Genomic DNA, 27,439 nt, shown 5'->3' with positions numbered 1-27,439 from the left:
ATTTCTGGCCAATGAGACCCAAGCAGAAGTTGGCTGGGGGGTTCAGGGAAGGGTGAGCATGTTATTTGAGCCTCAGTTGCTTTATCTATAAAATGGGGATAAAAACAGCAACTGGCTGGGGTGAGGATCACACAACTGATATAGAGGGATATCTAGGTGACCATGATGCTGGCTTTGATGCCGTCTAGCTGCTGGCTTCCAACAGCACCAGGCACCAAAATCCAGACTGTTCGGTGAGGAAAAAGCAACCTTTTGGTTTAAGCCACTGCAGCTCAGGTATTTTGATACTTGGAGCCCAATGCATTCCCAAATGATAATATTGAATTTTTCTGGATCTCCAAAAATGCTCAGGATAGGGTAGATGGTTTTGTTTTTTGTTTTTTTTTTTTGCGGTACGCAGGCCTCTCACTGTTGTGTCCTCTTCTGTTGCGGAGCACAGGCTCCGGATGCGCAGGCTCAGCGGCCATGGCTCACGGGCCCAGCCGCTCCGCGGCATGTGGGATCTTCCCGGACGAGGCACGAACCTGTGTCCCCTGCATCGGCAGGCGGACTCTCAACCACTGCGCCACCAGGGAAGCCCCAGGGTAGATGTTTATTAATAATTTTTTACGTTAACGAAGTATGGATTGAGGCTCAGGTGCGGGAGCATTAAAAAAAAAAGAAAAAGGGAAAGTGGATGCATTTAACTGGGCCCCTGTACAGTCCAGGGAGAGGTGACAAGAGACAGTCTATAAGGGAGGGAGAGTGTTACAAGGTGAATTGTGTCCCCTCAAAAAAGATATGTTGAGGTCCTAACCACCAGTACCTCAGAATGTGACTTTATTTGGAAAGAGGGTTGTTACTGATGTATTTAGTTAAGATGACATCATACTGTAGGGTGGGACCTTAACCCAATATGACTGGATTATAAATTTAGGGAATTCCTGGCAGTCCGGTGGTTAGGACTCCGTGCTCTCACCACCAAGGGCCCGGGTTCTATCCCTGGCTGGGGAACTAAAATCCCACAAGACGCACAGTGCGGCCAATAAATAAATAAATTATTCTAAGAAAAGAGATACAGATACACGAAAGGAGAACGCCACGTAGTGATGGAGACGGTCTGTAGTGATGCGTCTACAAGCCAGGGAACACCAAGGATGGCTAGCAACCACCAGAAGCTGGCAGAGGCAGGGAAGGATCCTCCCCTAGAAACCTCAGAGGGAGTGGAGCTCTGCCGACACCTTGATTTCAGACTTCTGGTCTCCAGAACTGTGAGACAATACATTTCCATTACTTTAAACCCCCAGTTTGTGGTAGTGTGTGATGGCAGCCCTAGGAAATGAATGCAAGAGTCGAACACAGCAGGATACAATGCAGGAGGCCCACTCAGGCTTTCAGCTCCGTGACTTGGAGCAAATTGCCCACTCCTGGGTATGTTTAGCACTCTCTGCAGGCTCAGGGCACAAAGATGGATAACAAGGGTCCTCCGCCCATGGGCATGGCATCACTCCACATGCTGCAAAGTCCTTCCAGCCTTCCAGAATCTCCCCAGGCAGAATTAACACATCCCAGGGTGCCCTCAGTGCAGGTTTAGGTGGTTGCTGTCATTCCTGTGGATTTAAGATTATGGATGCCTTTGTCTCCCCAGCAAGCCAGGAACCTCCCTGAGGGCAAGAAATGGCCCTTTCATCAATGCAGCCCAGCATGACAGAACCATCTCCTGGACAAAACCAAGGGGTGTAGAACTTCCCTAGCGGTCCAGTGGCTAAGACTCCATGCTCCCCAATACAGGGGGCAGGTGCTCCCAATGCAGTGGTTCAATCCCTGGTGGGGGAACTAAGATCCTGCATGCTGTACAGCGCGGACAAAAAAGAAAGAAAGAAAGAAAAAAAAAAAAACCAAGGGGTGTAAACCCACTTAGGTGCCTGGGCACTCAGAAATGCCCCTCTGGTTGTAAGCAAGAGAATTCACACATGGGTCTCAATGAAGACCCCAATGCTTGTGTTGAAAATGCCTGGGTCCAAATCCCAGTCCTGCCTGGGACTGGCTGAGTCACCTGTAGGTAAATGGCTTGGTTGCTCTGTGCCTTAGTTTCTCTAACTGTAAAATGAGGAACAATGGCAGTCCTACTTGGTAGGGCCATTTCAAGGATTAAGTCTTTTTTGACAATTTTTATTGGAGTATAGTTGCTTTACAGTGTTGTGTTAATTTCCGCTGTACAGCAAAGTGAATGAGTTATACATATATCTACTCTTTTTTAGATTCTTTTCCCATATAGGTCATTATAGAGTATTAAGTAGAGTTCTCTATGCTATATAGTAGGCCCTTATTAGTTACCTATTTTATATGCAGTAGTGTGTATATGAAGGATTAAGTCTTTAATCCATTTTGAGTTCATTTTTACCAGTGATGTAAGAGAAGGGTCTAGTTTCATTCTTTTGCATGTGAATATCCTATTTTCCCAGCACAATTTATTGAAGAGACTGTCTTTTCTGCACTGACTCTTCTTGGCTCCCTTATCAAATAGTAGTTGACCACATATGCATGGGTTTATCTCTGGGCTCTCAATTCTGTTCCATTGGTCTACGTGTCTTTTTTTAATGCCGGGACCATACTGTTTTGATTCCTGTTGCTTTGTAATATAGTTAGAAATCAGGACATGTGATACCTCTGGCTTTGTTCTTTCTCAGGATGTCTCTGGCTCATTTCAAGGATTAAATGAGATCATGCCTATCAGATACTCAGAAGTCAGATGCACAGTAAGTGCTTAATGAGTATTGGTCCCATGCATGGGTGGACAGCATTAGCTGAGCGTGTGCATGGAGGAAGATGTGAGGCCAGCAAGCTGCCCCCAGGGCCAGAAGTTCAGCACTGGTGGACTAAGAACTCTCCCCTTATATCATTCCCTTCCTTATGTAGGTACAGGAAGGGAAAAGGGCTGAATGGGGGGATATGAGAGACCCAGATAGCCTGACTAGACACCTAACTTAACTCCATCATTACTGAGCACCCACTGTGTTCCAGGATCTGATTTAGAATACAAAAGCCTCTCTGGCTGTAGCAAATCAGCTGGATGGAGACTGGTGGGGAGGAGAGGCTTTGATGAAAGTGAGAGACAAGGATAGCTTGGCATGAGCTGGTGGCAGTACAGGTGGAGAAAGGTCTATGGATTCAAGATAGATTTTGGAGTTGGAGTTGACAGAGTTTGCTAATGGACTGGATGTAAGAGGTGAGAGTAAGGGAGAAGTCTAGGGCAATCAAGTAGATGGTTTACCAGTCAGTGTTCATGTGCCTTCCCTCATGTCCCTCTGGCACGCAGCATCACAACGTAACAAATTATCCCCAAACCTAGTGGCCTAAAACAACGTGCACTTATTATTTCACAGTTTCTGTGACTCAGGCATCCAGGTGTGGCTTAGCTGGGTCCCTCTGGTTCACAGAGGTCCCACAGGGGTCCCACAGCTCTCACAGAGCTGCAACCAAGATGGCGGCCAGGGCTGTGGTCTTGTCTGAAGGATTGAATGGGGAGGATCTGCTTCCAAGCTCACTTGCTGTTGGCAGGATTCAGTCCCTCACTGGTTATTGGTCAGAGGCGGCCTCCTTTAGCTCTTTGCCATGTGGGCGTCTCCATAGGGCAGGTCACAACATGGAGATGGCTTTGCTCAGAGCGAGCAAGAGAGGGAGAGTGAGAAGATACCTAAAATGGACGTCACTGACATTTTGTAACCTAATCTTGGAAGGGATATCCCACCAGCTTTGCCACATTCTTTTTGTTTTTCCTTCTTGAAGATTTTTTTTTTTTGATGTGGCCCATTTTTAAAGTCTTTATTGAATTTGTTACAATATTGCTTCTGTTTTAAGTATTGGTTTTTTGGCTCTGAGGCATGTGGGATCTTAGCTCCCCGACCAGGGATGGAACCCACACCCCTGCATTGGAAGGCAAAGTCTTAACCACTGGATCACCAGGGAATTCCCACCTTAGCCACATCCTGTTGGTTAGAAACAAGTCATAGAGTCCCACGCATACCCAAGGAGAAGGAACCACACAAGGGTGGAGATTGACGGGAGCCATTTAGAGCCCGCACTATGCACATCAGGCCAATGGCGCCATATCGCCGGCACCTGCAACCCTTTGCCTGACAGCTCTCTCTGGCTGCAGAGGCAGCTCAGACCTGCCTGGGGGTAACCAGACATTCTGGAAGATCCATTCAATGGACATAACCCAGCTCCCTCATCCTTCACATGAGATGACTCTGAGGTGTGTGCCCCACAGGTCTCGGGGTGCGGGGGGGAATTAAGCCCTAAGTGTCCCAGTATAATCTGCAAATGGATACACTCTTTGCTGGGTGCCCTCCCTCCTTGGTCTCCCCTCCCCTCTCCCCTGCCGGTGCTTCCTGCAGTTGCCTTCCAGGTAAATCACTTGCGTTCGAATCAAGGTGTCTCAGAGCTCATTCTGGAGAACACAACTGCGTTCATTTCCTAGGGCTCCTGTAATAAATTACCACACACGTGGTGGCTTAAGACAACAGAAGTATATTGTCTCACAGTTCTGGAGGCCGGAAGTCCAACATCAAGGTGTGGGCAGGGCCGTGCTCCCTCTGAAGGCTGCAGGGCAGAATCCTTCCTTGCCTCTCTCCTGGCTTCTGGTGGCTGTGAGCCATCCTTGGCTTTCGTCGGCTTGTAGCTGCATCGCTCCCATCTCTGCCTCCATCTTCTTCTCCGTGTGTCCTCTCCTCCTCTTAGAAGGACACCTATCGTTGGATTTAGAGCCCAGCCTAGATCCAATATCTATCATCTCAAGATCCTTGCCTGATGATATCTGCAAAGAACAAGGTCACATTCTGAGGTTCCAGGTGAACATGAAATGGGGGGGGCATTATTCCACCCATTAGACCAATGGAGAACAGTGGTGCTGCCATTAACTGAGCTGGGGAAGACAGGAGAGGTGCAGGTCTGGGGTGAGTGGAGGGGTCAAGAGTTCTGTTTCAGACGTGATACTTGGGCATACCCACCGGGTTTCCAAGGGGAGACACCCGGGGGGGCAGCTGAAGGCAGTGGAGAGGCCCAAGCTGGAGCTGTCATTGGAAGATAACATTGTCAGATATAAGTGGCATTTAAGTCCTCAAACCTGTTCAAGATCACCAGGGAGCTGATTGTAGACACAGGAAAGAAGAGGGCAAGCTCATGGCTCTCTGTGCAATATTAAGGACAGGGGATGAGAAGGAATCAGCAGAAGAGACTGGTCAGGGGCAGTCGGGGAGGTGGAAGGGGAGCTCGAGAAGCATACCGTCCTGGAGGCTGAGCAAAGGTCCTTGAGTTTGGCAGGATGGAGCCCTTTCCCTGGCTGGGCAGGGACAAAAGCCCAACTGGAGTGGGATGGAGAGGGGATCAGAGAAGAGGATCTAGAGCCGGGGAGGAGAGACAGCTCGTGGAATGCTCTGCTGGGGACCGAGAATGTATTCGTTTCCTGTGGCTGCTGTAACAGATAGCCAGATCTGAGTGGCTTAAATACAACAGAAAACAAAACCAAAGCAAAACGAAACCAGAAACCCCGCAGAAATGTATTCCCTCACAGTTCTGGAGGCCAGAAACCCAAAATTAGTGTCATCAGGCCCAAATCAAGGCAACCCTCTGGAGTCCCTAGGGGAAAATCTATTCTTTGCCCGGACCAGCTTCTGATGGCTCTGGGTGTCCCTCGGTGTGTGACTGTATCACTCCAACCTCTGCCTCCAACTTCACATGGCCTTTTCCCCTATGGTTGTGTCTCCCTTTCTCTTCTCTTCTAAGGATTAGAGCTCATCCTAATCCAGGATGATCTCATTTTAAGATTCTTAATTTAATGATAACTGCAATGACCCTCTTTCCAAATAAGTTCACATCTGCAGGTTCTGCAGTGGGAATGTGGACATATCTTTTGGGGGGGGTCACCATTCAACCCACTACAGGAAGGAAAGGAACAGGGTTGGGGATGGGGAGGGCCTCCCACAGCTGCTGTTTCTAAATCAGCAAAACAAGGACCGTCACTGGCCTTGAGACTAAAGGTTGACTATGCACAGGACAGTCATGGCTACATCTCAGTACAGGAGAAAACCTCTCTGTCCAGAAACAGGGTGAAAGCTCCCAAGTCTCTGGCCACTGATACACGCCATTCCTTGGCACCTACCTAGCCCTCACCTCACTGGACCCCATGACTTTTCTCCTGGGTCTGAGCCTGCACCATGTTCTTTCAAGCCTCAAGACGTTTGCCCAGGGGAGGACTTCCCTGGTGGCGCAGTGGTTAAGAATCTGCCTGCCAATGCAGGGGACACGGGTTCAAGCCCTGGTCCGGGAAGATCCCACATGCCTCAGAGCAACTAAGCCCGTGCACCACAACTACTGTGCTCTAGAGCCCGCAAGCCACAACTACTGAGCCTGCATGCTGCAACTACTGAAGCCCACGTGCCTAGAGCCCATGCTCCACAACAAGAGAAGCCACCACAATGAGAAGCCTGGGTGCCGCAACTGCGCGCAGTAATGAAGACCCAACGCAGCCAAAAAAAAAAAGATGTTTGCCCAAGGGACATTCCTGGTGGCCCAGTGGTTAAGACTCTGCGCTTCCACTGCAGCACTGCAGGGGGCACAGTTTTGGTCCCTGGTCAGGGAACTAAGATCCCACATGCCACGTGGCAGGGCCAAAAAAAAAAAAAAAAGATGTTTACCCAGGAAGTTCCCCCAACCTGGATGGCCTTCACGCCGGCAACTGTTCATCTGTCCTCCAAGTTTCAGCTTAAGGGTCTCTTCCTCAGTGGGTGGGGGCCTTAGTTATGCCAAAAATCCCGTTATCGATTCCATCACAACACTCACTCTCTCCTGAACAGTTTCCATGATTGTAATTACATAGTTTTGTACAATTATTGCTTTTTTATTATTTATTTATTTATTTTTGGTTACATTAGGTCTTCATTGCAGTGCACGGGCTTCTCTTTGCAGTGGCTTCTCATTGCGGTAGCTTCTCTTGTTGCAGAGCACAGGCTCTAGGCACGCAGGCTTCAGTAGTTGCAGCACTTGGGCTCAGTTGCGGCGCATCGTCTAAGTAGTTGTGGCGCACGGGCTTAGTTGCTCCACGGTATGTGGGATCTTCCTGGACCAGGGCTCAGAATCCATGTCCCCTGCATTGGCAGGCAGATTCTTAACCACTGCATCACCAGGGAAGTCCCATAGTTTTGCACAATTATTTTTAAATGTCAATCTCTCCCCCCATTCTTGAATGTGGGCCTGGGGAGGCCAGGCCTGGGAGACCACCGTGTCCCTTACACCTAGCTCAGGGATGGCACACACACAGCAGGTGCTCAGTAAATGGGCCCAGGTTGCTGGAGGAATTCCTTTGTTCAGGTGAGGGGGATGCTCTGGGTATCACCCAACCCAAGAGGTGACTTGGTATCTCAGTGGATGTTCTGGAATCTTCTCTGGCGTGAGGGGGACACCAGGCGCACATACACACACACACACAAAATTATCACCCAGACCCCAATTTCTCGACGGACTATTTTCCTCCCCCGGGCAGAAAATGAACCATTATTAAAACAACACGGCGACCGGCTGGGAAAACCCATTTGCAACGATTTATATCGCATCACCGCGGCTGGCTGCCTAGAGGAAATGGGAGGAGAAGCGCCGGGTTTAAGCACTGGGTGAAGAATCGCGTTACATCAGAGGGAGAACAGATGGGTGCTTTTCGTCCCCTCTCTCCCCCTGCTCGGGCTCCGAGTCAGGAATCCATGTCAGCCCTGGGTATGTTCTTGGTGCGATGCGGGCGACTCTGGGAGTAGGCGGGCCAGGCTGCTGGCCCCCAGGGGCCAAGGGGGGGCTTGGGACCCAGCCAGGATGCCCTGTCCTTCTGCCCACTTCCTGTGGTGCCACATGGGTCGGTGGCCCCTTGATCTGAGCCCCTTCCCCCAATCCCCCAAGGGATTTTCCTCTCCTTTTATTTCCTCCCTCATCCATTGCCTCTTTCCTCGAAAGCAGTACCATGTCCTGTCCCTTCACCCCCATGGCGGAACGCACAGCAGTTGGTCAAATACACGCAGACATGGGCTAACCCACCATTACCCCGCGCATCATGTTCTGACGTTATCATTTATGCGTCTGCCCTCCCCGCCAAGCTGTGAGCACACTCAAAGGAGGGCGCTCTTTCATTTTTTTCACTCATTTATGGATCCACGGTACTTCCACCCCCAAAGAAAGCCTGACGCACAGCCAGCGTTGGGGTGGGGGGGTGATGCGAGCATGACTGAGTCATTTGGCCGTTTAAAAGCCATCAGTGGCTTCTCTCCTTCAAAGTTGAAACCTGTTAGCGTGGCTCTAATGGCCCCTCCCAATCTAGACCCAAAACACCTGTTCAGTTTCATCCTAACACCCCGCAGCCGCCTGGGACCCAGGCACTTTCTAGTCAATTCCGCTGGATGATCCGTGGTCCCTATCTCACCCATGATGCTTTGCATGGCTACCTCTGAACATTTCCACACCTGGATACCTTGCCCTCTCTGCGTCCACCTTTTGAAACTGGGAGTTTGACACCCAGAGCCCAATCCAGCCCACGGATGTGATTTGCTTGGCCCATGCAAGGTTCTTAAAAATTGTAATGAGTCGCCACCTTTTAAATATCAGGCGATTGTTGCATAAAAATCTGTGTTCCTGGCTTCCATCAAAAGACACGGCCTCTGTGAAGCCGAGGGCACACGCCCAGCGCAAGGGGCAGCGCTCAGTAAGGGCAGCCCCACACCGAGGAGACAGCACAGCTTTGCCAGCTCTCATGTGGTGAGTAGCTAAGGGGACTCTGGACCCAGACGGAACCACTCAACCTTCCTGTTCTGGAATCTTCTGCTTGCCCACCTGAAGCAGTTCTCCTGGCTTCTCCACCTAGCTTGGTTTCCTGGGAGGCTGGGCTGTGTGGACCCCAACAACCTTCTGGGTCCTCTGGCTCAGGTTGTATTCAGCCCATGAGGACCCCTGTGGTGGTGGTGGTGGGGGGAAGTGAGAGACATATCTGTCCCTCAGTTTGGTCCCTCACCCTGTGGCCTCTGTGGACCACCTGTGTCCCTGTCGCTCGAGGTCACGGGTTTTCCCCATCCACGCAGCCTGTGGTGTTTCCGGCTTATGGCAACTGCTCCCTCCCCTTGCCTCTCGGACCTAAGTGTGCTAACCCTCCCCCCTCTACTAGCCCAAGGTGTGGCATTATTCCTTGTGGTTCCCTACGTCTGTCCATGCTTTATAAATTCGTCCCTTCGTTGAACTCTGATCAAATTACCCAATTTGAATGCGCCCTTTGTTTCCTGCCTAGGGCCCTGACTGTGATATAGCCTCCATGCCTCAGTTAACCCACCTGGTAAATGGGGATAATACCTGCCTCTAGAGTTGATGCAAGGGTAAATGAGTTAATACTGTGTAAGGAGAGGGCTTAGCAAGTGCTGATAAATGTTAGCAATTATTATTGTTCTTTGCCACAGTCCTCACCACTCCTTATTGCCCCCCATCACTGAACTGAAGGTCACCTGTGCTACTGCTGATGCAGTTGTCTTCTTGACCTGGCCGCTCAGCATGTTTATATTACCTGCTGTCCTCTATAGGTGTGTGTTGTCACCAGCTCTCTGTTGTCACCTCTGCTGCAGAGTTCCCAGGCAGTCCTCCACCCCATGGGATGTCCATCCCTCCATGCGCTCCTCCATTAACAGTGATCCCAGGAATTCCCTGGTGGTCCAGTGGTTAAGACTCAGCGCTTTCACTGCCATGGCCTGGGTTCAATCCCTGGTCGGGGAACTAAGATCCCGCAAGCCTCACCACATGGCCAAAAATATATATATATATATATATTGGAGTGATCTATTCAAATGTTTGCCTTCCCCACTGTACCACGCCTTCCAGGGGCTTTGTAAATGTTCAGAGAATTGAATATCAGGGCCTGTATTAGTTCCCTAGGGCTGCTGTAACAAGAGACCATAAACGGGGTGGCTTAAACTAAGGAATTTATTCTCTCACTGTTCTGAAGACCAAAGTTGAAATCAAGATGTCAGCCAGGTGGTGCTCCCTCCACAGGTTCTAAGGGAAGATCCTTCCTTGCTTCTTCCAGCTTCTGGTGCTTCTCGACTTGTGGCTGTATCACTCCAATCTCTGCCTCTGTCTTCACGTGGCCTTCTCCTCTGTCTTTGCCCCTTCTCTTCTAAGGATACTTGTCATTGGACTGGGGACTTCCCCTAACCAGGATCGTCTCATCAAAAGAGCCTTAATTAGGGCTTCCCTGGTGGCGCAGTGGTTGGGAGTCCGCTTGCCGATGCAGGGGACGCGGGTTCGTGCCCCGGTCCGGGAAGATCCCACATGCCGCGGAGCAGCTGGGCCCGTGAGCCATGGCCGCTGAGCCTGCGTGTCCGGAGCCTGTGCTCCGCGACGGGAGAGGCCTCAGCGGTGAGAGGCCCGCATACCGCAAAAAAAAAAAGAGCCTTAAGTATATCTGCAAAGGCACTGTGTTCAGATAAGCTCACGGTCCCAGGTTCTAGGTGGACATATCTTGTGGGGGCCGCCATTTGGCCCACCAGCCAGGTCCCAACAGCTTCTGGAGCCCTTAGCTTTCTTGCTTTCTCTCTTCATTCATTCAGTTTTTTGAAGCCAGTGGAGACGCAGAGCCTGGAAGCCCAGCCCCTGGCCCCTGGCCTCTGGCTCACAGTGGGTGGTTCCCTCCCCCACCCCCAGCCCCACCTACGGGGCGCATAGGTCCAAATGTCACCCAATGGCCCTCTGTTTCTGCTCCTCTGTGAGCTGCCGAAGAGCTGGGGTGAGCCCCCATCTGCCCCCCGGCTCACAGAGAACACCCCCCCACCCCGCAAGTACTGTGGTGGGGGTATAGCAGCCCTCTGCGGCGTCAGGCTGAGCTGAGCGGTTGTCATTTCTCTTCCACGTGTCAGAACTCTGCATTCCCTTCCACAGTTCACAGGCTGGCCTCTGACCTGCCTGCAATTTCTTTCCAGGGCTGACAGGTTGGGTTAAGAGAGACTGCTCCCCTGAGCCGAGACATACTTTTGGCTGCAGCCCTCCCCTTGCCAGGAAGGCCCAAAGCTCCTGGCTCTGCACTTTCTCTGGACAGAAACTGTTACCTCACTTTCCTACCATCCCCTCCCTCCATTGCAAAAGGGCCAAGCTGGCCCAGGGACCCGTTCTGTTCAGCCTGTTTGGGTTAACGCTTTTTTTAAAACTATAATTTCTTTTTGAGGTTAAAATTCACCTAAGATGAACCATTTAAAGTGTACACTTCGGTGCATTTTTGTATATTCAAGTGTTGTGCAACTATCACCAGTATCTAATTCCAGAACATTCCTATCACCCCAAAGGGAACCCCGGACCCATCAGCAGCCACTTTCCATGACCCCCTCCCTTCACCCCCACCCCCCGCAACCACTAATCTGTTTTCTGTCTCTGTGGCTTTGCCTCTTCTGGACATTTGATATAAATGGAGTCGTGTAATCTGTGGCCTTTTGTGTCTGGCTTTTCTCACTCAGCATCATGTTTTTGAGGGTCATTCATGTGGTAGGGTTCACTCCTTTATTGTGAAGCACATACTTCTAAAATACAGTTCTGTGAATTTTGAAAATATGTTCCACCCTGATCACTAGCATAGCTTAAGATATAGAATTTGCCAGTCCCTCGAGAGCTCCCCAAGGCCACTTTGGGGTGAGTGCCTTGCCTCAAAATATCACTTTCCCAGTGATCCTCACCTGAAGGTGGTTGTGTCCGCCGTCCCACAAGGGACATTTATCTCAACTAGGCACATGCTACTGGCATCTAGTGGGGAGAGGCCAGGGATGCGTCTCAACATCCTGCAATGCACAGGAGAGACCCCCTACAACAAAGAATCGTCTAGCCCCAGATGTCAGTGGTCCAAAGTTAGGAGACACTGGGCTCCCCCGACTCCACGGATTACTTCTGCCCATCCTTGAGGGTCACGGGAATGGGATCATGCAGTGAACCCTATTTGTGTCATGTGCCTCATGCCCAGGGCTGTGTATGAGTTCGTACCTTGTTCTTTTCTTTTTGGCTGCGTCGGGTCTCAGTTGCAGCATGCAGGATCTTCGTTGAGGCATGCGGGATCTTTCGTTGTGGCGTGTGGGCTCTTCATTGTGGTGCGCGGGCTTCTCTCTAGTTGTGGCATGTGGGTTTTCTCTTCTGTAGTTGTGGTGCACAGGCTCCAGGGCATGTGGGCTCTGTAGTTGTGGCGCATGGGTTCCAGAGTGCGTGGGCTCTGTAGTTTGCGGCACGCGGGCTCTAGTTGAGGCGCCCAAGCTCAGTAGTTGTGGCACACGGGCTTAGCTACCCCGTGGCATGTGGGATCTTAGTTCCCTCACCAGGAATGGAACCTGCATCCCCTGCATTGTAAGGTGGATTCTTCACCACTGGACCACCAAGGAAGTCCCCATACTTTGTTCTTTTTCATTGCTGCACCATATTCCATTGAATGAGTATACACCAATGAATTTTCCATTTGCCAGTCGATGGTCACATGGCCGGTGTCCAGCATCTGGCGATGGTGAATGAATCCGCTATGAACATTCATGTATGTGCCTTTTGGTGGCAGAAGCTCCCATTCCCATTGAGAATAAACCCAAGAATGGAATTGCTGGGTCAGAGCAATTGACAGCAATTAGTAGATCAGTCTGTGAGAGTTCAAGCTCAGGGAATTTTGCACAAAACCCCTGACTTCTCTCTTGAAGAATCTATTCTGTCAATTCCGAGCCTGACTTCCCATGTAGTAGCTCTCAGCTGAAGCTGAGTGGTAGCAAGCGGCTGCCGGCTTAAAAGGGGGTGCATATCCAGCTCCCCACAGCTGTCACCTTCCCTCCTCGCTGCCTCACACCTGCCGCATTTCTGGTTTTCTTCCCTTGTCGGCATCCGGCATTGAGGCCCCTGTCCTGGGCTCATGCAAGTTCGGGAAGCACCTTTTACCTTCCTCCTGCCCTACTGCAGCCTGGACCCTGCTGGCATTTTTCTTGGCAACATCCTCAGAACCTCCTCTCTGCCCAGACGACCAGGGTCTTCTATCTTCAGCTGGTGGACTCCTGCTGTCTGCTTACAGGTCACTTCCCCAGGGCAACCTTCTCTGAGCCCCCTGGCTGGGTAGCACTTCCAGCTTGAACTCTCCCACAGCCCCTAACTGTCTTCCATCCCTCACATCGTGGATTCCTTACCAGTTCCCAGTCAAGAAGGGCTGCATCTGTCTCCTTCATTTGCCCACCGCCCAACTCAATGCACAGTGAATACTGGCCATGGGGCATGGGGCATGAAGAAGAGAGAGGGAGAGCCCTCCTGCCTGGTTGCAGGAGGAAGCTGGGTTCCTAGGCAGAGCTTGACATGCACACATCACTCCTCAGAAGCTCATTCCCCATTGCTGGCCCTAGGGGTCAAGGCCTGAGAAACTACCCTCCTCGCCCGTCCCCCCCCCCACAGTCTATACCAGCAATGGCTGGCAAAATGCAGGGCCCCTTCCCTGGGATCCTTAATTTCTCACAGGCCAGGCCCACCCCCCAACTATCCCAGCCGCCCATGCACTGTCAAAATGTCCCCCAGTCACGTCCTTCACCTCCAGGACTCTCCCTGACTCGTCACCTGTCTTCCCTCCACCAACTGTGCTCTACGCCCTCGGTAGTCCCCCACCTCCACCCCCCACCCCCGCCCTCGGCCAGACCCCTCAGCTTTCCCTCCTCACCCCTCCTCTCTCCCAAGCACTCAGCCAGCCATCGCCTTCTGCTCCTTACCTGACTCCTCCAACCTCCCCATGGCTTTATTTTCTCCCCCACTTTCAGCAGCCCCCAAGTCGGACACGCTCAGCTCTCTCCTTTCACCCGCACTTCGTCCCCTCACCCCGGACTCCTCCCCCGGCCCTGCGCCCTTCACCCTCCTCCCCTGGCCCCTGGGACTTGCCTCCAGCGCACCTGGTGGAGAAGAGGCGGGGCCTCCTCACCTGGCGGCCACAGAGCAGCGGGGCAGCGGCCCCTAGCGGCCGGGGAGGGAAGCGCAGCCCAACTGGCCTCCCCTCCCAGTTGGTGGGAATGGACCACCATTGCTGCCTGCCTGCTGTTGGTCAGACAGGACGGGGGAGGCTTCCTGGACTCTTGCCTTCCGGGAGTGAGGATGGTGGAGTGTTTGCAGTTTTCAATAGCGTGATCGAGAGGTGACATTTGAGGGCTTCCCGGGCTTCCCTGGTAGCGCAGTGGTTGAGAATCTGCCTGCCAATGCAGGGGACACGGGTTCGAGCCCTGGTCTAGGAGGATCCCACATGCCTCGGGGCAACTGGGCCCGTGAGCCACAACTACTGAGCCTGCGCGTCTGGAGCCTGTGCTCCGCAACAAGAGAGGCCGCGATAGGAGAGGCCCGCGCACCGCGATGAAGCGTGGCCCCCGCTTGCCACAACTAGAGAAAGCCCTCACACAGAAACGAAGACCCAACACAGCAAAAATAAATAAATTAATTAATAAACTCCTACCCCCAACCTCTTAAAAAAAAAAAAAGAGGTGACATTTGAGTAATCCTGATGGGGGAGGGGGGTGCATGGAGGGAGGGCGTCCTGTTGGCTCTGACCCTATGCCTCAAATCTGACCACTTCTCCCCAGCATCCTGTTCCAGGCCTCCATCGCCCTCACCTGCATTGTCTGTGAAATCCATCTCCCCAGTCTCCCGGCTCCCTCTCAAATCCTCTCTATAATTTTGTTTTAATTGAGGTAAAATTCGCAAAACACAAAATTAACCACTAACCATCTTAAAGCGAACTATTCAGTAGCATTTAGTACATTCACAATGTTATAACGTTGTACAACCATCACCTCTATCTAGTTCCAAGGCATTTTCATCATCCCAAAAGGCAACTCTGTATTCAGTGGCAATAACTTGCCCTCCCCCCTCCCCCAGCCCCTTGCGATCGCCAATCTGCTTTCTGTCTCTATGGATTTGCTGGTTCTGGACATTTCATATCAATGGAATCATACAATACATGACCTTTTAGGTCTGATTTTTTTTCACTCAGCATAATGTTTTCAAGGTTCATCCACATTGTAGCATGTATCAGAACTTCATTCCTTTTTACGGGTGAATAATGATTATACAACATTTATTTATCTGATCAACCATTGATGAACATTTGGGTTGTTTCCATCTTCAAACTTCTGTGAATAGTGCTGCTGTGAACGCTGGTGTACAAGTATCTATTTGGGTACCTGTTTTCAATTCTTTTAGGTACTTAAGAGTGGAACTGCCGGGTCATATGGTAATTCTATGTTGTATTTATTGATCCTATGACCTGTTACATGTTCAAATAAGACCATGCCATCCCCCTGATCATAGTCTTCCCTTAGCTCCTTCTGTCACTGAGAATCTAATCCAGACCCTCCCTACAGCCTCTCAGGCTGTGTCTGGTGGTCCCACCAAGCTGGCCCTCTTGCTCTTCAAATTGTCCCGTCTGTTCCAACCACAGGACCTTTGCACTTACTGTTTCCTCTTCTTGGAACACCCTTCCCCCAGATTGCACATGATGAGCTTTCCGCTTTCAGGTCTCAGCTCAAATGTCTCCACATGCACAACCCTCCCAGCCACCTTAGCCTAAATCATACTCACCCACATCCCATCTCATGATTCTTCATTGCTTTTTCCTTCATAGGATTGTTCACGTTCTGAAATTTTCTTCTTGTTACTAGTGAATCACCAGCCTCCCCAATAAAGTGCAAGCTCCAGGAGGACAGAGACTTTGTGTCTCTTATTCACCATCATACCCTCAGCTTCCAAAACAGGGCCTGGAACCAGTGTCAGGACCAGGGTGAGGCAAAAAAAGAGAAAGCATATTTTAATGCAATACTTAAAAAAAAATAAAAATTCATGCAAAAATTCATGATGAACAAAATGTCAAAATCTTCAATAAGAAGAGAGCACCAGTTTTCCCGACGTTCCCTTTCCCCTCAGGCTCCAGTGTGGCTCCATACGGCACTCATATTGATCCTGCCTTTATTTATTCTTTTTTTGCGGTACGCGGGCCTCTCACTGCTGTGGCCTCTCGCTGTTGTGGCCTCTCCCGCCGCGGAGCACAGGCTCCGGACGCGCAGGCTCAGCGGCCATGGCTCACGAGCCCAGCCGCTCCGCGGCATGTGGGATCTTCCCGGACCGGGGCACGAACCCGCGTCCCCTGCACCGGCAGGCGGACTCTCAACCACTGCGCCACCAGGGAAGGCCCTGCCTTTATTTTAAAAGTTGATTCTTTTGGTCAGTGTGGATTTTTTACATGAATTTTGGGTTTCTTAACTATTGCATTGCAATATTATTTTTCTTGATCGCTGAGTTTTTTTGACATCCTCTTAAGTTTTGTGGCCCAGGAAGTGCCTCATTCGCTTCCTCCCAGTGCTTGCCCTGTCTGGAGCTTAGTATTCGCTTCCTCCATCTGTTGGTGTTTGAGGATGAATGGATGAGCCAGAGGGAGGCTGGGAGCCAGGCGACCACCAACACTTGAGTAGCAGGGCAGCGGCTCCAAGCGAGGTCCTGGGTCAGGCAGTCCTACTCAGAAGCTGACTTCAATTTTTTTAACTACTTGGGCAAGCCTCAGTTTTCCCTTCTGTAACATGGGGAGAAAGTAACTACCTCACGGGGAGATCATTAATAGTAAATGAGGGACTTCCCTGGTGGTCCAGTGGTTAAGACTCCATGCTTCCACTGCAGGGGGCACAGGTTTCCCTGGTCAGGGAACTAAGATCCTGCATGCGGTGCAGCAAAAAATAAAAAACAATAAAGATAACCATTAAAAAAAAAAAAAAGACTAGTAGATTGTATGATATGTGAATTATACCTCAATAAAGCTGTTTTAAAAAGCCAAAAAATAAAGACTAAATGAGACTCGGTCCACTTCTCAGCCAGCCTGGGGCTCTCCTCAGTCACCTACTCAGACACCTCCACTTGAATATCTATTAAACCAAATGTAACTCCTGGATCTAACCTCCAAAACCACCCCTCCTTCGAGGGTCTCCGTCCTTCCAGGTGCTCAGGCCACAGGCTTTGACCTGCCTCTTTCCCTTGCATCCCACTTCCCATATATCTGCTCCACCTTCAAAGTACACCCAGAATCCACCCGGTGCTCACCTCCTGTCACCTCCCTGCTCCTACCCCAGTATTGATCACCTGGACCAGTGCAGTCGCCTCCTCCCTGGTCCCCCAACTTCTGCCCTTGACCCCCACACTCTGTTCCCCCACCAGGGCCAGAGGGCACCTGTGAACATCTAAGTCAGGGCACATCCCTCCTCTGCTCAGAATCTTCCATTGCTCCCAGCTGACTCCAAGCAAAAATCAGTTCTCCCCAAAGCACACTAGGCCGGCACGATCTGGCCCATTACCTCCCTACCCTCACCTCCTCCTCCTTTTGCCCTTACTCCCTCCCTCCAGCCACACAGGCTCTCTCATGGATCCTTGAACACTCAGCACGTTTCTGCCTCAGGACCTTTACATGGGCTGTTCCCTCTGCCTGGAACCCCCTTCCCCCAGATCTCCCCATGACTCCTCCCATCTCTTCAGGTCTTTACCCAAATACCACCTTCTCAGTGAGGTCTTCCCTGACCTCCTCTATCCAAAATTTCTGTCTTCCTTCCTTAATTTCCTTCCATAGCACTTATCATCATCTGACACCCTGTATCTTTTGTCTGATTTCTCATCTGTCTTCCTGATTGGAATGTCAGCCCCAAGAACAGAGAAGCTTGTCTCCCTTGTTCACTGCTGTGCCCCCAGCACCTAGGAGGTGCTCAATACATGCTTGTTTTTTTGTTTTTTTGTTTTTTTGTTTTGTGGTACGCGGGCCTCTCACTGTTGTGGCCCCTCCCGTTGCGGAGCACAGGCTCCGGAGGTGCAGGCTCAGCGGCTGTGGCTCACGGGCCCAGCCGCTCCGCGGCGTGTGGGATCCTCCCGGACTGGGGCACGAACCTGTGTCCCCTGCATCAGCAGGCAGACTCTCAACCACTGCGCCACCAGGGAAGCCCAATACATGCTTGTTGACTGAATGCATACCTCCCCCCACACCCAAACACAGCAGTTGGAATTAATCCCCGCCCACGCAATATCCCCCCAGCTCAATTCTGAGACCACTTTACCTGGCTTTTCATTTGAGTGAAGGCATAGGACAGAACGGGGCTCAGTCACTGCCCAAGATGGGGGTACAGGGAGCTTCCAGGAGAGCCAGGGGCACACAGAACCCCACCCATCCTCCCCTCAAGGCTTGGACAGATTCACCATCCACTACCCTAGCCCCCTGCTCACTTTCCAGAGCTACTTCCATCGTGCTTTCTGCAGCTGCCTTACGCACGGGATGGGGATGCACCCTGAGAGGGCCTCCAGTCCTGCTGCCAGGCCACTAGGGCATTCTCAGCACCTAGCACCCGGCCACACTGAAGGCTGTCAGGGGTCCTCTGTGTTTGAAGAATAAATGGAAGGAATGAATACACGAACCGAATGATGAGAAGACCCTCAGGGTTGTACATCCTGTGCCGAGCGGGCTCTAGGAAAAGCCGGGCTGGGGACGCCTGCTGGGCAGTGGAGGTCTGAGCGTTGTTCCTGAATCCAGGAACGAACGTGTTTCATCCCCAACCCCAAGCCCCGCTCCCCCCTCGCACGTGTTCTGGGTCTGCGCCCCTCACCCACCCCCCAGCCCCGCCACACACCGGACCTAAGGAACCCAAGGTAGGACACCCATGACTGAGGGCGCCAGGCCTGAGACAGAGGACACAGAGCACTGGGGACAGGGGAGGGTGGAGGAGCGCAGCGCCCAGGACGGTCAGCATAAGAGCCTGAAGCAGTGGGCACATCACACATGGAGGGCACAGGGCGAGGGCAGAGGGCACAGGTGAAAAGAGCCACCCACGTCTGAGTACAGGGTGCCCCAGGTGCTAGGTGCGCAGAATGTAGGGTCTCCAAGACGCCGGGGGATCGCTACATGGCGTGTCCTAGGCGTGGGGCAACCTGGGTGCGGGGGTTTGCTGGCACAGGGTGCAGAGAAGAGTGGGACGTCCAGGCTCAGGATGCACAGGACGTTGGGTATCCAAGGCGCGGGTCACGCTGGGCGTGGGAATCCCGAGGCACAAGGTAGGATGCCCGAAGCGAGGAGCGCCCTGGTAGTAGGGAGTAGGGCGTCCTGGGCGCGGGGACGGACACGCGCAGTGCTGGGCACTCAGAGCCCGGGCGAGACTGCGCGCGCGCGCGGACGCGTTAGTTTCCGGAGCCGGGCTGCTGGCGCGGCCTCCACTGCGACTGCGCAGCCCAGGGTCTTGGGAGAGAAGAGGCGCTGGGGCTGTTTCGCGCCCCCAGCCTCTACTTATCCTTCGTTTCGTGAGCCCCTCGCCCGTGAGGCCAGAAAACCGAGATGGAATGGAGGCTAGTGAACTGATCCCGGCCACGACCAGGGGTGCTCCGCTGACCACGGGCTTTGGGAGAAATAGGAGGGGCTGGGAGGGCGTCCTGGCCAGGATTTTTCCAAACTGAGCCGGGGGTTTCTTAAAGCATGTCACTCCTTACCCTGATATAAGTTAAAGACACTGCCTCTCGCAGCCACTGAAGAATGCAAGTTAGAGCCATCTCCCAGGCACCCTCATAGATTCCCAGGGTTGCTCCCCAGAGGGAGGTGGGTGGACTGCTTAGGACCTGAGGGTGGAGTGGTGGGAGGAGGCTTGGAGCCAGAGGGCTCTGGAGATGCTCAGCTTTCCCTGAGATGCACGTTCTTCCCCCTTTCAGTCCTGCTGGGTTTATAGAAAGCTGACTGTGTAGATGTGGGGGGAGGGTTCCTGGTTGGCCCCTGTGGCACCGCCCCCTCTCCCCAGCACCCCAAAGCCTTCCGTGGGTCCTACCAGGTGCTGTCGAGATGCCTCAAAGTGGGAAATTGATGTGTGGAGACGTGGAACCTCCCCCATCCTCCCATCCTGGTATTGCACCAACCACAGATGGTTGGTGCAACCTTTCCGCAGCCACCAACCTCAACTTCATACGTATTTGGTCCCTCAGATCCAGCTGATGGGCCGGGTCACCCAGATTTAAGGCCCAAAGTCTGCAGCCAGGGAACCCTGGGTGTGAAGGAGGAACAAAGGTAGCCCACCCACTCTGTCCACCCCTGAAGTTTGGGGGCTGGATTTGGCCCAGGTTCCAGGCTATAAGAATCCCTGCCCTGAAACGATGGCTGCCCACAGCAGGGGCCGGAGGGTGGTGGGTGCCTTAGAGGTAGCCCCTGGTTACCCAGCCAGCCTGGAAGTCTGGAGTCTCTGCCTTTCCCTAAATCCAGCCACAGCCACCAGGACAGGCTTCTGGGAAGGGATTCTTAGGGGACAGGTTCATTCACTTGCAGATGTTCCCTTCAGGCTTTCTTAGATATTCACAGTTCCCATCCTAGCCTGCCCCAAGTTTTGTGTATTTACCACGCTGCCACCTGCCCCGCTGCTACTTCCACACTCTTTCCCGATTCCCCACCCATTCTGCAGAGCCAAGTTGGGGTGATAACGCATTCTCTTCCCTGGAGGTAGAGGCAAGGGTTTGCCCCCTCCCGATCCTCAGCCAGTCCCCTTCCTCTATAATCCAGATCGGGACTTGTCTGCCCTACTCCCCCCACTGTTGCCCGCTCTGTGTCTGCCAAGATTCAGCCCGGACTTTGTATGAACTGGCCGGTTTACTATTTAGGCCTCCCTTGGATGGACTCCCTTCCCCGAGCATCCAAGCCAGGGATTTGCTCCTCCCCACCCATCAGTCTTCGCGTTGCACCCATCTTTCATAAAACGCCAGGCTTCCAGGTTCGCTCTCCCGAGATCCTCACCGGATCTTACCTCTCAGGACCTTCCCGTACCCGCCCCCCTCAAGGATCCTTGCCACCCCCCTCCAGTTTTTCCTCAGCCCCCACCTTGCACTGAGCTGTCTATTCTGCCCAAGTGCCTATTTTTGGCCCGGGACCCGGTTTTATAGTCCCCACTGTGGGTCTTGGCAGTCACAGCTCTGGCTCCGGGGATCTAAGCCAAGTCGGACTGTCCTCCCCACCCCGGGGTGGGGGAGCGGTGCAGGGCTCCCTTCGGTAGCCTCAGCCTGAAACCTGCCCCTCGCCTCACTCGGCCAGATGCCTAGGAACACGCTGGTTCCTTGCCCTACTTCTTCAAGTCCACCGGCTGCAGTGCAGTTGCTAGGCTGTGGAAATCCGTACCGAGTTTTTGCTCTTGCCGAGAACCTAAAATTCAATTTTTTTTCTCCCTTCCCCCGACCCCCTCCCAAAGCGAGACGTTTGAGGTGTTTATATAGATACTAACCTCCCCCTAACACCACCCCCCCTCCCCGCTCCTCCGGCCCGGTCAGCTCCAAGCCCTTGTCCAGTTGCCAGGGATCTTTTGCTGGGGGTCTTGTCCCATCCCGCATATTCCAGTCCTGGCTTTGCGGCCCTCCCTCGCCTTTCATTGTAGGTCTGGTCTCCCAGGGTAGCGGCCTCCTCATTGCATTCCCTCCGCATCACCCCTGGATTGTGAAACCGCTTTTACCTGCCCGCTTCGGTGCAGCCAGCGCTCCGGATCCTTTCGTGTTCGAGTCCATCCCTCCTTTTGCCCCTCCTTCTTGCACGTAGCTGCCAGGAAGACGGCCCACGCGCCTCAGCCGCTAAGCAGCCCCCTCCTGGAGGCCCCTGCGAGCCCAGGTCTGGGAACTCTAGGCCAGGTCTTGCTTGTTCCCACTGCATTAGGCATGACGCATTACTCCGTCTCCCGAGGAAGAATCCGGCCCGAAATTTGCGTGCCCCGGGTGCATTTGGCCCTGTCGCAGCTCCCTTCGTTCCTCCCATCTCTATCTAATCCAACCCGGGTTTTGCATACCCCTTCCAGATCTCTCCCATTTCTCCCCTCACCGGGCTCGGCGCCTTTCCGTTACTTCGCTACAGGCAAAATCCGCTCCGGGTCTTCCTTGAGCTTGTCTCCCCTCCCCCACTTCCCGTTCCAACGCCGGGATCCAGCTCGTCTCCTTCCCTCTCCCCGTTTTTCCAGAGGGGCTAGAGGGGGTGAAGGGGAGTAAAATCCATCCCGGGTTTTCGGGCCGGCCCCCGGTGCGCTCGGGCAGGTTGCTGCGGCCGGTCCTGGGCGGCGGCTCCGCGCCGCGTTTTATGCGCGCCCGCGCCCCCCTCCTGGAGCTGGTGCGCCCGAGAGAGGGGTGAGCAGGCGGCTTGTCATTGCTGGTGCCCGGCGCCGGCTCTGTCCGCGCGTCCTGCGGTGCCCACGGGCCCGGCTGGGCGCCCCCCCTTCAGCCACCCCGGGGGCGCGACACCGCCTCGCCTGCCTACAGCCGCGCCCCCCCTCAAGCTCCGCGGCGCCCGCCCCCTATCCGAGCCCCCTGCGGCCACTGCGGGGAGCCCGAGCCGTCGGCGCGGGAGCTGTAGTCGCTGCGGCGCCCCCGCCCCGCCGTCTGCCGAGAAGGCCCCGGCGGATGGGGCCCCGCGGGCCCCGGAGCGGCGCCGCCGGGCGGCGGGGGGCTGCAGGGGCGCCCCAGCTGCCCCGTTAACCCCTCGGCTGCCACCGTCGGAGGGGGCTGGGAAGTCGCCTGGGCGCACACGTGCAGCCTCCGTCGGGGCCGCGGAGCTGCGGGGGAGATGCGGGCAGCTGCTAGCGCCTCTTCGGGGGGCTCCGCCTCGCCCCAGCCCCCGGAGCTTTGACACCGCCCCCGCTCCGCCGCCTCCCTCCTTGGGAGGGGCGCGGACCCGGTCGCCCCCAGCCCCGAGTCTCCGCTGCCGCGAGGGGGCCGCCTTTGGAACTGTGTAATCCGCTTTTTTTTTTTTAATTTTAATTTTTGTTTGGTGGCGGTGGTGCTGGGCCCCGCCAACCCTCGCCCGTTTAACCCCCGCCCCGGTTCCGGGAGATGTGCCGGGCGGGGGGCCTGGGTTCGCGGAGCCGCAGGAGAGACGCGCAAAGCCGACCCCGGAGCGGCGCTGGACAGGTGAGTGTCTGCGGGCCCAGGGCGAGGGGGACGCCGTACCTGGGCCAGGTGTGTGGGCCGAGGTAGGGAGGGTGGGAGCCGGGGCCTGTGCTAGCCGGGAAGGGGGAGGGGATGCTGGAGCCGCGGGTCACCGCACAGGAGCGCGAGGAGAATCGAGGGCGGCCTGCACCTCACCCGCACCGGCCAGGGGACCGGGAGGGGCAGCCCCCATGGAGTGTCGGGGGTGCGGATGCGCGGCCGCGGGGTGCCCGGTGGGGGGAGGGGACCGCGAGTGTGCCCGCGCGTGGCTGCGTGTGCCCGCGCGCGCGCCAGCCTTTGTGGGGAAGCGGCGCGGCGGTGCCTGCGTGTCCCCGGTGCGTGTGCGCGCGGGTGCTTGGCGCCCTGTTTGTGTAGGTGTTTGGGTGTGAGCGGAGAGGGTGCGTGTGCGCGCCGCGCGCGGGCCCCGGCCCCCAGAGGAGCCGCGTTGGGGGCTGGCACCGCAGGATGCCGGGCTGGGGGTTGTTTTTCTCTGGGAGGCAGAGGCGCGGGGGATGGGGAGGGGTCTGTCTGGGTGTCTGGCCGGCTGTAGCCACCGAGAGCATCATCCCTCCGCGGTACCCGGTTAAGCGTGGGAAGCTGTTGGGTTTAATCCACCCGGATTCGGGCTTTGAGAGCAAGCCCTCCCTCTCTCCCAGGTGTTCACTGGGTAAAGCCTGGGGGTTTCAACTGTCATCTTTCCATCTGAGGGTCCTGTGACCGGAGTCCGTGCAGAAGAGGGTGGGCAGCGCTGTGTGTGCTCCAGCCCTGGCCAAAAAGTGGCCCCACAGGCATTTCTCCAGTGCACCTCTGGCACCCATCTGAAGACAGCCAGCCCCCTGCTTGCACACAGCCCGCACGCACATCCCTGTCCCTAGTCTCCCAGTCTCGGTCAGCACCCAGCCCCATCCCTACCCAGCACCTCACTGTACCTTCCCCCGCAGTCCACTCCTCCCTCCCCCACCTCTCCCCCCCACAGTCATGGCAGCTGCGTGGGTGTCCCTCCGTCCCAGCCTTGAGAACAGGGCCCCCTTTCCTCCCGGCTTCTGCAGGACCCAAGGCCTGGGTTCCGCTGCCCACCTCCAAACATGTGGTGTGCAGGGGGAAGCAGGGGGAGGGGCTCAAAATGGCTACCAAGATGGCTGGGTGTCTCTCCGCCTCTTTCTCTTTCTCTCCCTCTCTCTGCTTGCCCTGTTCTCTTAGCTGCTTCAGGAGTCATCGAGGAGACGGGGTTGGAGTGTGAGGATAGGTGTGGGGTACTACGCTTGAGAGTGGCTATCTGCTCTGGGCCTGTGGATCTCAATCCTCCTTGGGGAGAGGCCGTTGATCTCTGCTCCCCTCTCCAGCACCCAAGGACCGGCATGAGCCTGTAACCTGACCGCAGTCCCAACTCCTTCACCCTGGCTAGCAGCCTGGGGGGCTCCCTGCCCTCCACGTGGTCTCCTAGGCCTGATGCCCTGAATCGGTCATCGGGGTGTCAGGGTGCCCCACGGAGGGTCCCCGTCTCTCATCCTCTCCATCTGCTCCATGGCCAGGGGCTCAGGACTCCGGGTCGGCCTGGGTCAGGCCCCAGCTCTGGGGGCAGGTGACTTCTCCTTCCTCCCCACTCCCCTCCCGCTAATGCCAAATGTATTGCTTAAAAGTAGGATGAAAACAGGGAGACTAAGAGAAGGAATACAACTTTCATTGTCATATCGAGAAAGTTATCCGTGATCTTCCTAACTAGCAATTTGCCTGCCATGCTGTTCAGAACTGACTTGCCCATTAATTACAGAGATGAAAAAATCATCTGGAAAGCAGAAAAGGGAACCAATTCGATCCCTGGCTGGCAACAGTGGCCCCCACGCACCGAGCACATACGTGTGTGCTCACATGTGAGTGCCCGGCCCCTCTGCTGGCATTGCCACCTTCTTCTTCCTCATTGGCCTCCCACGGGGCCTTAGCTCACCCCATGCGTGTTACTCCTGCTCTCCAGTGCCCTACCAGGCCCTCCCTCACTCCAGGGGGTGCCCATCCCAACATCCACTCGTGGGGAGCTGGCCTAAGGCAGGATCACCCGTGCTATGTCTGCCCTTGGACGTGGAGACGATGCCCGGGGTTGGGGGAGGGCAGGTAGCTGGGGACCAGCGCATCTGGGCTGTGGGGCCTGCAGGGAGGAGGTGGAACGCAGGAGACTCGAAGCCTGGTTTCTATTCTCAGCCTGCCCTGGGGAGCCTCTTCTCCTGGGGGGGCCCAAGGAGGACCCTGCCGGCCAGTGGGGGAGGGGCCAGCGGGCGCCCTGGCCGCTCTGGAGTCTGTTCGCATCAAGCGATCTGGTCCCGGCCTGGGGTCCACCTGCATGTGCGGGGCTGCCTGCTGCCTGCGCCTGGCATCTGCGTCCTCCCTGGGTGCCCAGGCTGGCAGGAGAGAGTGTGGCGCTTCAGCCCCAGCCTGGGCATCTGGGGGTGGGGGTGCCGATCCCAGGAGGCTGTGCTGCTTGGCCCCAGAATGGGTGCCCGTGATGGAGAACAGGAGGAGAGGGATCCCTGATGTCCCCACCCTCTGGCCACGGGGAGCTGAAGTTTTCAGTCTCTGCCCCCTCCTACCTCTCCAGCCAGACGTGTGGCCAAGGACACACAGGAGGCTCTGGTTTCTGTGTGGGCTCCTCTCGAGGATTCAATTTCCAGACGACAGACATTTCCCCTCCTCCAGACCCTCCAGGGAGGCGGGGGGCGGGGTGCTCTGAGATGGGGGTTCCCTGGGTCCGGAGCTGGACCTGACCGCACCGGCACGCCTCCCAGCTCTCGCCTCGGCCACCCTGATGAAACAGAAAGTGGGGTCCCAGGCGGGAGGGGGCCGCTGAACAGAGGTCTGGAAGTGGCTCCCACTGCCCCTGGAATCCAGTCCTCTGTTAACACATCTGTCCGCACCTGTGTGTACCCGTTCTGTGTGATTGGGATGGTGACCTGGACGAGCCTGTGTGCAGCCGGCCACGTGTCCGACAGGCTGGTCCTGTGTTCGTAAGGGTCTCCTCTGTACTCGTGTTTGTGAGTTTTGCAGAGGGACTGGCAGTGTGTGTGTGCGTGTGCGTGCGTGTGTGTGTGTGTGTTTCCGTGTGTGAGCAGCTCTCTGCATCTTGTGGGCCCCTGCAGGCATGCTCCCAGGTGTATGTATGTAGGGCTCCTTGGAGCGAGGCTGGGTGCACCTTTTCATGAAATCTGTGGGTATTTGCCAAGTGTCTTTTCACTAGGCGCTGTGCTGGGGACGCCGTGGGGACAGTGCCCCAGCCCTGTCCTCAGGGAGCACACAGTCCGGTGACAAAAGCGATTTCAGTCAAGGGGCTCCTGTTGTAGCAGTGGGGGAGAAGGCTTGTGTCTCCCCATCCAGAAGGGCCAGAGTCCCAGCTGGGGAGAGGCAGCCCTTGACTCGGAAAACAGCAGCCCCTGCGTCTTGGCACCACAGCACATCCCAATCCCGTGGGGTGTCCTGTGGTCCAAACCTGCATGACCTTCCCTGTCACCTCTTCCCCCTCACCCGCTCTCTCCTCACCGCTCCTAAACGCAGTCCTACCCCAGGACCTTTGCAATGGCCGCTCCTTCACTTGGACCCCTCAGCCAGACATCTGCAAAGACTTTGTTCCCTCACCCGCTTCAGATGTCACCTCCTCAGTAACCTTTACCCATGCAACCTGTTTAAAATTGCAGCCTCCCACCCGCCTCCTGACTTTCCGTCGCGCGGACGGCTTTTCGCACACTCTGTGATTTCCTGATATATTGTGCCTGTTTATCGTCTGTCTCCCCGACCAGGATCCAAGTGCTCAGGGAATTTGTTACTTGGTTTGCTTTCAGATGTCAGGTGCCTAGACTTATGCCTGGCCCACAGTAGGTGCTCAAGAACTCTTAGCTGAGTAAGTGGGAGGGGGCCTCTCAAAGGACTGGAGACCCCCAGGGGACTCCCCCCAGGCTTTGCACAGTGAGGGCTCCCCATCGACCCCGGTCCCTTTGGGGGACCCAGGGCTACCCACCAGGGGCCAGACCAGGCCAGCTCTGCACCTGTCCCATGAAGACGCCTGTGCGGCCTCTCCCTGAGGTGGCCTCATGGGTGCCCTTGTGTGTGAGGGTATCAGTGTGGGCAGGCGGCTCCCCTGCAGGGCTGCATGCATATAGGGTTTAGAGCCTGGAGGGTAATGTGGGGCCCCCCTGCCCTTGCCAGGGGTAGGAGTGCCATGGTCAAGGACTGAGCAACCCCTCCTTTGTGGGAACACTAACCCAGGCTCTCTCTCACGCCCCACCCTTGTTTCAGTGGTCTGTCCCGGCGCTGGGGAATTAGCCAAGTAGAAGCCCCCCTGCCACCCTCCCCCCAACTCCAAAATTTGGGGAAGATAAAAATTGCAATAAATAGATACCCAGGCTAAAAATAGCCTTGCCCACCCCCCAAAGCTAAAAATAGCCAGGGCCTCTCCCTCAGAGGCTAAAAATACCCGGTGGGCCAG

At 55.0% G+C, this 27,439-nt stretch overlaps 2 protein-coding genes across 4 annotated transcripts in view; one reads left to right on the top strand and one right to left on the bottom strand.

The window, feature by feature from the left end:
* The window catches only part of ADGRE5 (adhesion G protein-coupled receptor E5), a 132,335-nt gene extending 110,166 nt beyond the window's left edge, over positions 1 to 22,169 (bottom strand). Inside the window, exons 1-2 of the mRNA XM_060297061.2 lie at positions 21,516 to 22,169; positions 15,607 to 15,782 (exon numbers count right to left, since the gene is read on the bottom strand). Coding sequence (XP_060153044.1) covers positions 15,607 to 15,622 — 16 coding nt within the window. The 5' untranslated portion in view covers positions 15,623 to 15,782; positions 21,516 to 22,169. The remainder of the gene's footprint in view (positions 1 to 15,606; positions 15,783 to 21,515) is intronic.
* A 300-nt stretch (positions 22,170 to 22,469) lies between these two features.
* Positions 22,470 to 27,439, top strand: part of ADGRL1 (adhesion G protein-coupled receptor L1) — a 44,781-nt gene continuing 39,811 nt past the window's right edge. For all 3 annotated transcript variants that reach the window (XM_030879851.3, XM_030879850.3, XM_060297059.2), the window contains exon 1: positions 22,470 to 22,953. The gene's annotated coding sequence lies outside the window, so the exon portion shown is untranslated. The remainder of the gene's footprint in view (positions 22,954 to 27,439) is intronic.

Source organism: Globicephala melas, chromosome 3 (assembly GCF_963455315.2).
Source record: "Globicephala melas chromosome 3, mGloMel1.2, whole genome shotgun sequence".
In the NCBI taxonomy this organism is placed as follows: Eukaryota; Metazoa; Chordata; class Mammalia; order Artiodactyla; family Delphinidae; genus Globicephala; species Globicephala melas.
This window is presented reverse-complemented; position numbering and strand designations above follow the sequence as displayed.